We start from the raw sequence: 10,384 nt of genomic DNA, 5'->3' as shown, positions 1-10,384 counted from the left end.
GACTGGGGCTGGTCCTGTGAACTCCGGGCAGGAAGGAAGTTTGTCAGAGTCGGGAAAGGGAAGGAGGAGGTGAAGGCAGAAGCAGCTGGAGTAGAAGCTTATTGAATCTACTTAGGTCAGCAATCTGTGGGCTCTTCTTCTTGCAATGAGCGTATGTACAAACCAAAGATCATCCATATATTTCCGTATTAGTCAAGAAACACAAAACGGAAAAAAAAAAAACATGAAACTAGAAGGACTAGAAGGAATTCAGTTTATTCATATAATTCTTCAAGTTCCAAGACAATAATATTTACAGACAAGCAGTTTTTTATTAATAATGCTTGCTCAAACTTTAATTTGTTCTATTTTTATTTTTAGAGCCAAAACACAAACTTGAGAGGAAGAAATGCTTCATTTTTTCATGTTCTGTTTCAAAGTGCAGGTTTTAAAATGTAACTCAATGTTTATAAGGTTTTTTCCATTACATTTTTTGCAAGAAATTAAAACTCACGAAATAAAAATATCACAAAGCCAATATTCAACAAAATCTGCGAGTTGTTTAAAGAAAGTATCTTTAATCAGAATACTGAATTTTTGATTAACCTAATAGAAAAAATTTTAATAATAAATCTGCAACATCTTTCCCTAACCAAACATTAAACAAATGGGAAAAGCAAAGTCATTCTTTGAAAAACAGCTGATATTACTGCTTTAATACCTTTTCAGGAGTTCTGATTTTTACAGAATTTTTCCAAATATATCAATTATCTGGGCAAAACATTTATGTTATTTTTGTACTACTTTAGTTCTAGAGTATTTTTCTAATTCCTGTTTCAGTTGCAGTTCTTTGCTTGACTTTCCCCTTTTAAAATCTATTTGTTAAAGAAGAACCCTGAAATACTCTGAATTCCATCTTATTTGGTTAATGTGACTAATGAGACTTACCCTGGAAGATCTTAGTGTTTTTCTAAATTGAAAAATTAGCTACTCTACAATAAATTTGGCTGAATCACACTCTCTTTGGATACCTATACTAGATAACATAAAAAGTTAGCTAACATAAAAAAGTTGCCAAAAAAAAAAAAAAGTTGAAAAAACACTTTAGCTTTGCTAGTTATTTAGATTTAGCCAATGCAAATCTCTTTACCACATTTTAGGGCCCACTAGACTTGGGAAGGGGCTTACCTGGTGGCTCAGATAGTAAAGAATCTGCCTACAATGTAGGAGACCTGGGTTTGATCCCTGGGTGGGGAAGAGCCCCTGGAGAATTGAATGGCTACCCACTGCAAGTATTCTTGCCTGGTGAATTCCACAGACAGTAGCCTGGTGTCCATGGGGTAGCAAAGAGTTGGACGCAATTGGGCGACTAATGCTTTGACCTTCAGACTTGGGAAAGTCTATCCAGTTGTGAGGGATCTTTCTGACTTGGATCTTACAGAGACAGGGAATGGTTGTTGGCGGGCAGAGCACTTGCTGAACACACTAAGCCCTGTTGTTTAACGACAATTATTACTCAAATACTTTCGTGGAATGTTGAAAAGGAAAAAAAAAATCTATGATCACACCATTAAAAAACTTGTGTTGCATTATTTAACTACTGAAATATAACTCAACTAATGGCACAAGCTAAAGACATTATCCCCATTATTTGCTATAAAATCACTAGAAGAGCCATTTCAATTATAAAATACAAATAAAAAAGAATCTGGTAGAAAGGGCTCTTCTGGAAGAAGGTGTTAATGTGCTTTAAATTTCAATATCATGATCTAAAACTGCTTCAAACATAAAGATTTTTAAAGTCTCTACTCAAGGACAAACACTGAAAATATGCAAACCTCCTTCTCTGTTAAAATATATTATGCCAGTTAAAATTAGAAAATATTGAAATTAAAGGTATTTCTCATATTAGATAAATTATATGAAGTTTCAAAAATTATAAAATTATTGGTCTAATGACTGATCTAAGTAAAAAAAAAAAATGCTTAAGTCATATGGCACAACACTACCATAAATTTGTATCAAAAAATATCAGAGACAAAAATCTTGTTTTCAAGAATTACTACTATTACTTACCCTTAATCATATTAAATGTTACATTTACTCTCCTTATTCCATTAGCATAATCCCAAAGAGATTCTTTATATAATTTTAACAGCTCTAATAGCAACATCTCAAAAAATAAATTTCACAATATAGTTATTGGTTCTGAAGGCTAGATGAGTACTGAAAATAGCCTAGTATGCAGTTCACAAAATTAAATGGAAATTCTTTTGGCATTTAGATGTCAGAGGTTGATTTCTTATTGCATTATATGATATACTATTGCATTTAAATATTTTATCAAGTTTGTAATGTTTATAATTTCTTACTAATTGACATATTTTTAAATGTTAAAAATAAAAAATACATAAGTAAAAAAATACTTAGATAAACTTGTTAAACCCCCTTTATTTTAGTAGACAGAAGACAATTCTCAATGTCCTGGCTCAAAGGGTTCTTGATGGCATGGACCTGGAAGAAAAAAAAGCATGAGGATTTGAGATGAGTTAATGATGCAGACAGACGGCATGTTTAATAGGAAAGCGGAAAGAATCCAGTTAAGTTATAGCCAAAGAAATCAGAGTTCGGACTGCACATCTGCCCTTCACTAGCTGTGGGATCTTGACAAAACTACAATATTTAATCCTCTCCAAAGAGTAGCTTCCTCATCTGTAAAAGGGCAATAACATCCCTGTATCTCTCTCATGTATCTTGTGAGAATTAAGTGGAATAAAGGATGTAACTTGTCTTGCACAAGGGCTCTCTCAGCTCTCCCTTTAGTTCCACTATGGTGCTACGTACAAGCAGCAAGAGCAACAGCAAGGAAGTGGCCACAGGGCTTCTCACATCTTAAGAAGGATACGGTTTGTTTTAGTGTGATGTGATCTCTATGGATTATTTTCACTCACAAAAACTAAAAGATGTGCTTACTGTCTTCTAATTGTTTTAGAGTTACTCTTTGATACGATAATAAGTGCTTCCCTGGTGGCACAGAGGTAAAGAATCTGCCTGCCAATGAAGGAAAAGCAAGAGACGCAGGTTCGATCTCTGGGTCAGGAAGATCCCTTGGAGGAGAGCATGATAACCCACTCCAGTATTCTCGCCTGGGAAATCCCATCGACAGAGGAGCCTGGTGGGCTACAGTCCATGGGGTCATAGAGAGTTGGACACGACTGAGTGCACACAGAGGCACATATTTATAAGTAAGCAATTGTTTCTTTTCCTTTTATTTTCACAATAATATAAGTGACAGAGAAGGCAATGGCACCCCACTCCAGTGTTCTTGCCTGAAGAATCCCAGGGGCGAGGGAGCCTGGTGGGCTGCCATCTATGGGGTTGCACAGAGTCGGACATGACTGAAGCGACTTAGCAGCAATGTAAGTCAAGTGAAAGTCGCTCAGTCGTGTCTGACTCTGCGACCCCATGGACTATCCATGCAATTCTCTAGGCTAGAATACTGGAGTGGGTAGCCTTTCCCTTCTCCAGGAGAGCTTCCCAACCCAGAGATCAAACCCAGGTTTCCTGCATTGCAGGCAGATTCTTTACCAGCTGAGCTACTAGGGAAGCCCAAGAGTACTGGAGTGGGTAGCCTATCCCTTCTCCAGCGGATCTTCCTGATCCAGGAATCAAACTGGGGTCTCCTGCATTCCAGGAGGATTCTTTACCAACTGAGCTATAATATAACCCAAGGAAACATGTAACCAAATATAATAATAATATAACCAAATATAACCAAAAGGAAATCAACCCTGAACATTCATCGGAAGGACTGTTGCTGATGCTCCAATACTTTGGCCACCCAATGGGAAGAGCCAACTCATTGGAAAAGACCCCAGTGCTGGGAAAGATTGAGGGCAGGAAAAGAAGGGGATGACAGAGGATGAGATGCTTAGACAGTATCACCAATGCAACGGACATGCATTTGAGCAAACTCCAGAGATAGTGGAGGACAGAGGAATCTGGAAGGCTACAGTCCATGGGGTCACAAAGAGTTGGACACAACTTTAGCAAATGAACAAGTCAAAGTGATAACAATTAAAAATTTTGAGAAGTAAAGCTGGATTTGATTCCAGAGATAGCTTTTTTAGCATCACAATAATTATTAAGAACACAAGAAAGTTCAAACTATGAAAACCTTTATGCAGCAACTACATTAAAGATTTCCTCCTGACATTTCAAATGTCTTTTTTAATTCATAGGTTTGCCATGTCTACTACACTGTGTTTATCATTAAAGCAGCAACAGCAATGTATCAAACTGAGCAAAAAGGAAAAAGCATAGTCATATACCCTCCCCGCCCACTTCTTTCCCTCCTCCTTTATAGTTTTTTTTCAGGCTATGATTTAGGTGAAAACTTTCCAATCCTGTTTAAACTTACTTGGTGGAGTGGGATGGGAACAAAGGATACAGAGATAATCACACCACCACATAACACTTTTTTTGTGTGAGAAATGCACACAAAAGGACTATGGAAATACAAGAGGAATGGTCACAGGAGAGAACAGTAAGCAGTTCACTGTGGTTTGAATATAGAGGTGGAAGTGATGGGAAATGAGGCTGTGTATGCAGGGCTGTGAAGGGCCCTGCATTCCAATCTAACCTATTTGAGTTTTGTCCTATAGGTTAACGGGCACTGGTGGCAACTCCAATATATAGGTGCTGCTGTGATGAGGTTTCCTAATTAGAAACAGAACTACCCTAACTTTCCCTATTCAGACAAATGAGTGATAATCCATTCAATAAAATTTTCTCCTTTAGTTTGTAAAAGATCCCAGGATTGAGAAAGAACTTTTTAAAAAAACACAATTCAGCAATTTATTTATTTAAATTTTTAGCCACACACCATGGCATGTGGGACCTTAGTTTCCTGACCAGGGATCAAAGCCACGTCCCCTGCATTGGAAGGCAGAGTCTTAACCGTTAGACCACCAGAGAAGTCTCTCAACATGTTTACTGAACTCTCTATTTTAACAAATACAAACCCTTGATAGTGTTAATATATTTTCTTCCTTCTTTTATATTGCAGTTAATACCAAGTAGAGGCAAAAAGTCAAATCAAAGCTTCAAAACTAGTTTTTGTCTTAATTTGCAAGTGGTATTTTTCACCTTCTATATCTGAAGACACACACAACTTACAAAACTATGATTTTCCTTGAGAAACAACTTTTCACTTTAAAAGAAAATCTTTTATTTCCCTGTTTAAGACATTAAGAGATGATTACATACAGTACCTTGTACCTCTGATGGTAGAATGCTGCTGCTGCTAAGTCACTTCAGTCGTGTCCGACTCTGTGCGCCAATAGATAATTGTAGTTTTTGCAGAACTATTAATAATTGTTTTCAAAGTTTGCTTTAACTATGGTAAATATGCCTTTCATTTTAATTAAAACTATATTCTACAAGCAGAACTGTTTCAGAAAAAAAATTTCAAGTTCCAGTGGCAATCTACCAAGTTGCTCTACCAATACACTTCAATTAACTTCCATTCACGTAGGCCACGATATTATATTAGAATACCATATATCTGATTGAAGTTCCCTTTTCTACCTTCTTTTTACTCTATTTTTTCCTCCATTTATCAAAAAATGTATGTTCACAATAGGAAACCTAGGAAATAAAGAACACTCTCCACAAACCCGAAATTTTATCACTCAGTGAGACAAGTTAAACTATTAGTGTATTTCATTTCAGTATTTCTAACCGTTTATTTACATAAGTAAATTTATATGATACAGTTTTGAAAACTGTCACCAGAAACTTTTACAAACCCTTCAATGGTTGCTTCATATTTCATTAACTATAATTTACTTAACTATTATTCCTTGAAGCTGGGTTTTATTGAAGAACAGCTTAGTGATATTACTTATTTTTTCCTCTCAGTCTTTGATAACTAGGTTTCCACTGACAACATAATTCAACTGCCTGATATTTAAACAATTCTACAAGCCTTCACAGAAAAATGTTATCTCACCACTTGCTGTAAATTCCACTTACAAAAATGTACAAAGATAAAAGTGAAAACTCTAGAAAGCAAGCATTAAGGCTTGTGAAACTCACCGTAAGTCCAAGGAGCTTCTAGAAGCGCATCTAAATCAGGAGAGCAAGTGTACGGAGTAGATGGTTGATGCGGAGTATACTGTGAAAAAACTGGCTGCTGAAAATTGTAGACAGGCATTTGAGGTGGGAAATAGTCACTCACTGGCACAAAGTCATTTGCTTGTGGCTCCCCAGCAAAGTATCCAAAATATTGAGAGCACAAAAGATGAGAAGGGGTATTCTGAAAATGACTTGTAACTGCAGTCAACATCCCAGGAGGAGGTGGCTGTACTTCATAGAATGTTACTCCCTGGTATGTCTGGGGAGTGGAACTGCCATCGCTGCTGCTGTAACGATAAACACACCAAGAATAGTAAGGATGTGAAGTTTCAAATGAGCACCCAGAGAGAGTCACACTTTGGGGTATATGTAGACTGTGGAATTTCATTCAAGTATGTGGCAGCATTCTGAGCTAAGACTTTTGAATTCTGTTGTTCAGACAAAGAGTATTCTACTGTTTGATTCACATTAAGGGTGATGTTCTCAGGCTTCTACGGGTATAGTACTGAAATTCAATGTGTCCTTCATGTATTTTTCTTTTGACTCAGTTTTTGCAGGTCGTGCTTTATTTATTTGCACAACAGGAATTTTGTTCTGGATATGCATGGGTTCTGGAGAACTGGTGCATGTATAATTAATGGATGAATTTAATATTTCAATATCCTGAGGTTCAAAGTCAGTCATTTCTAAAGTGGCATGGCTATCACTCACAAAACAAAACCAGGTTCTGATGCATTCAGAGAAGCATCAGTTCCTGGTTTTATGTCTGAGGGACAGGATTTCTCTGCAGTATCTGGGGGATTTTTAAGAAATTTCTGTGGAGGCATCTCCTGGTCTTTTGAAAATGTGTCATCTATACTTTTTTTGGTCAAAAACTGCCAAAGCAGAGCAAGTTTTCTTCTCACTTTTTGTTTGAGCAGCACTAAGATTTCTATTTCTTTTCTTTGTGCTACTTAAGTTCCCTTGTTGTCTGGTGAAATCTTCTGAAGTAGCAAATGAAATATTAGTTAAATCTTTTTCATCTTCTGAATCTTTCAGGTTCATTAAAGGTACTGATCTTTGAGTTTCAACTTGTTTTGGAGAGATGTGGCTTCTTTTCAGACTGCCAGATGAATCCGGTCCTACTTCATTTTCACTTTCAGAATGAGACCTCAGAGTCCTGTTACGTGTCCTGCTGCTGCTGCTGCTGCTCAGTCGCTTCAGTCGTGTCCGACTCTGTGCGACCCCGTGGACTGCAGCCTACCAGGCTTCTCCGTCCATGGGATTCTCCAGGCAAGAACACTGGAGTGGGTTGTTACGTGTCATACATACATACAAACAACTGTAAACATACAGTCACAAAATTTCAATATAAAGACACAGTTGAAAATTTTACTTGGGAGAAGAATTCTTAAGATTTCACATTTTTCTCTTTGTATTGGCACTATACAAGAAACACTTCCCCAGTTTTACTCCCTTGATTTGAATTTAGCTACTTTTCATGTTGAAGGTGATACATTCCACATTTCAAATATTTTTCCAATACATCTGAAAATATAGAGTGCTGTCAATATTGTAATAAATTATTTTATGCTTCAGACATTTCCTGATTTTAATTTTTTTGCAGTAGTTTCTAATTCATATACCTCCAGCCTAGTGATACACAGAGCTGGTGAAACCATCAGCTGTGACTCCCTGCTCAAAGATTATCTTCTGTTTTCACAAATGACTGAGGTATTTTGTCTGTTTAAGGTCAAGAATAGGAGAAGCAGACTTCCAAAATTTCTTGCCAACTGAACATCCTTGGCATTCCTATCTAAATGAGACAGTCTCAATGAAGTCTGAAGGAAGCATTCATTATGGAATGTCCAGAACAAAAGAGTCCAATAGGTCCCCAAGGTAATTATAATTTTTGGTGTCTCAACCAATTCTTTGAATTACAAGTGGAAAAGAACAAGTTGAAAGATAAAGGTGACCATTCTTGCACAGTCAAGACAAATTCATCTTTGGCCTGGAATTTGTATATCCCACTCATGAAACTAAAAGCCCTTATTTTACTTAGTTTTTTATTTTACTTAGTTCAGCCTCCTTAGCCTCCTTAAAAGGCACTTGAATGACAACCTGCATTGTCATCAATATAATATTTGACAGTTTCCACAAAGTGCAATTTTGATTTTATCACATTTCCAATGATGTTTCAGTGACGTCTCAACCTTACAGACTGACAGTTGCCTGTATGATCTGTCCTTTTAGTGCAGTGAAAGTCACTCAGTCGTGTCCGACTCTTTGTGACACCATGGATTATACAGTCCATGGAATTCTCCAGGCCAGAATACTGGAGTGGGTAGCCTTTCCCTTCTCCAGGGGATCTTCCCAACCCAAGGATCGAACCCAGGTCTCCCTCATTGCAGGTGGATTCTTTACCAGCTGAGCCACAAGAGCAGTAAAGGGGATGCTGTGGCTGCACGGGCTGGGACGTGAACCCAGGCCTTCCGCGTGGCAGGCAAGATTTCTACCACTGAACCACCCATGCATCTAAGGCACACTCTTAGAGAATGTTCTTCTAGGACAATGACACCCTATATTGACTTTATATTAGAATTCATTCCCCTGCCAAGGGAGGCAGAGTTTGATTTTTTGAATAGCAAGTACCTACTTATACTTAGTAACAAAACTGAGATGGTTACAGAACTGGTTTCTGTTATCCTTCTGATAGCCTATTCATTTTTTAAAAATTAATTATTTGGCTGTACCAGGTCTTAGTTGTGGCATGCGGGATCTAGTTCCCTGACCAGGAGTCAAACCCAGGCCCCCTGGATTAGGAGCACAGGGTCTTTAGCCACTGGATCACCAGGGAAGGGCCTCTGAGAGCCTATTCATCTTAATGCCACTTCATGATTATTCACAGAGTCATCTGTGCCAGGTAGAAGATTCTAGAAATGGAGTAAATAAAAGATTGTATTTAGAGAGGCAAAACCAAACGAGACAGATGACATGCTTATCTTTTTTCGTTCCTATTATTCATTTTCCTTCATAGGATGGAAAAAAATGGGAAAAATGCAGCTTGTCATAAATTGAAAATCTTACAGAGTTGAATGAAACAAGAAATGGTCAACAAGTCCAGTGGTGCTACTTCATGTCAAAATTAGAAAAATGTAAATAATGCAGTTTGTTTTTACTAAAAATAACGAATTAAAAAAGTATTTAAAGATCTAGCATTTTGAAGTCATGTTCTTTCTGTACTGTGGTGTTAATACAATCCTTTCATGGAACAGTAGTATAATATGTGTATGTTTGACTTAAGTTCTCAGTAATATAACTTGGCAATTTGTATCTTTTAAACCAGTCTTGAAATTTGACAGGTCTGTGAAATTCACAAGTTTAAAAAACTCAATTTGATCACTTGTCCCATTCTGATGTTCTTTTTACTAAGCCAGTCATGAAGCCCCATCAATTCATTAAATAATGTCTGTCAAATATGACTTTTACTTTCTTACTCTGTAAAGCATCACTCTTTTCTAAGCTCTAGCTGCCTTATCACTCTTAACTGAACTTAGACACTCCTTACCCTTTAAATCACTGTAAAAACACCTTTCATGGGACACCCCTTTTGACGCATAATGAAACTCAAACGAAGAGACTGAAACAACCTCCCCCCTCCTTAGCACACTCTTGTCCTTGAAGTTACATGTAAACCCCAAAGAGGTAGTAAGTAAATGTTCAAGTATTGCTCCATAATACATGCTCAATTTTATTCAATTTTTCATCAAACAGGGCTGATGGCAACTCCTACCTTGCATGCTTGAATGTTGACTTTTCTCTTTTGATTTCTGTGACATGTTTCATGCTAACCTATGTTTAAAAAATACAAAAACCTACATTGTTGATGGTTTAAAGTACAATATATTAATTATTTTATTTATCAGACATCTGCAATTGCTTGTTCTGTCATCCTCTAAAAGGCACCATCTGAAACTACCTTCATTAATGATCCTCTCCTTTAAAAATAAGTGACTCTGTTGAACGTCTCATATTTGAAAAATGTTTGGAAAAATTTTGTAAAAAAGCAATTAGCAACGTTCTCTTTACCCACGTCTTACAACAAGTAGGAAGCCTACTCTGTGTTTATCTCCTTCTCAGTAAGCCAGTCACCCAGCCCCACGGTATGTAATGTCAGTCAAGTGTGGATTTTTCTTATTCTGTAAAACAGTACTTTTTTCCTAAGACCCGGTGACTTACTACTTATAACTATATTTAGAACCTCTCTCCTTTAAATCATTGAAAAAAC

General features: G+C 37.0%; 1 protein-coding gene across 2 annotated transcripts in view; it reads right to left on the bottom strand.

Moving 5' to 3' along the window:
• Window positions 1-239: 239 nt before the first annotated feature.
• Window positions 240-10,384, bottom strand: part of TEX15 (testis expressed 15) — a 79,703-nt gene continuing 69,558 nt past the window's right edge. For both annotated transcript variants that reach the window (XM_010838807.1, XM_010838808.1), the window contains 3 exons: window positions 9,890-9,948; window positions 6,079-6,404; window positions 240-2,493 (listed from right to left, as the gene is read on the bottom strand). In XM_010838807.1, coding sequence (XP_010837109.1) covers window positions 2,456-2,493; window positions 6,079-6,404; window positions 9,890-9,948 — 423 coding nt within the window. In that variant the 3' untranslated portion in view covers window positions 240-2,455. The remainder of the gene's footprint in view (window positions 2,494-6,078; window positions 6,405-9,889; window positions 9,949-10,384) is intronic.

Source organism: Bison bison, unplaced genomic scaffold, assembly GCF_000754665.1.
Source record: "Bison bison bison isolate TAMUID 2011002044 unplaced genomic scaffold, Bison_UMD1.0 scf7180017864105, whole genome shotgun sequence".
Lineage (NCBI taxonomy): Eukaryota > Metazoa > Chordata > Mammalia > Artiodactyla > Bovidae > Bison > Bison bison.
Note: the sequence above shows the minus strand (reverse complement) of the source record. Positions and strands in the feature narration are given on the sequence as shown.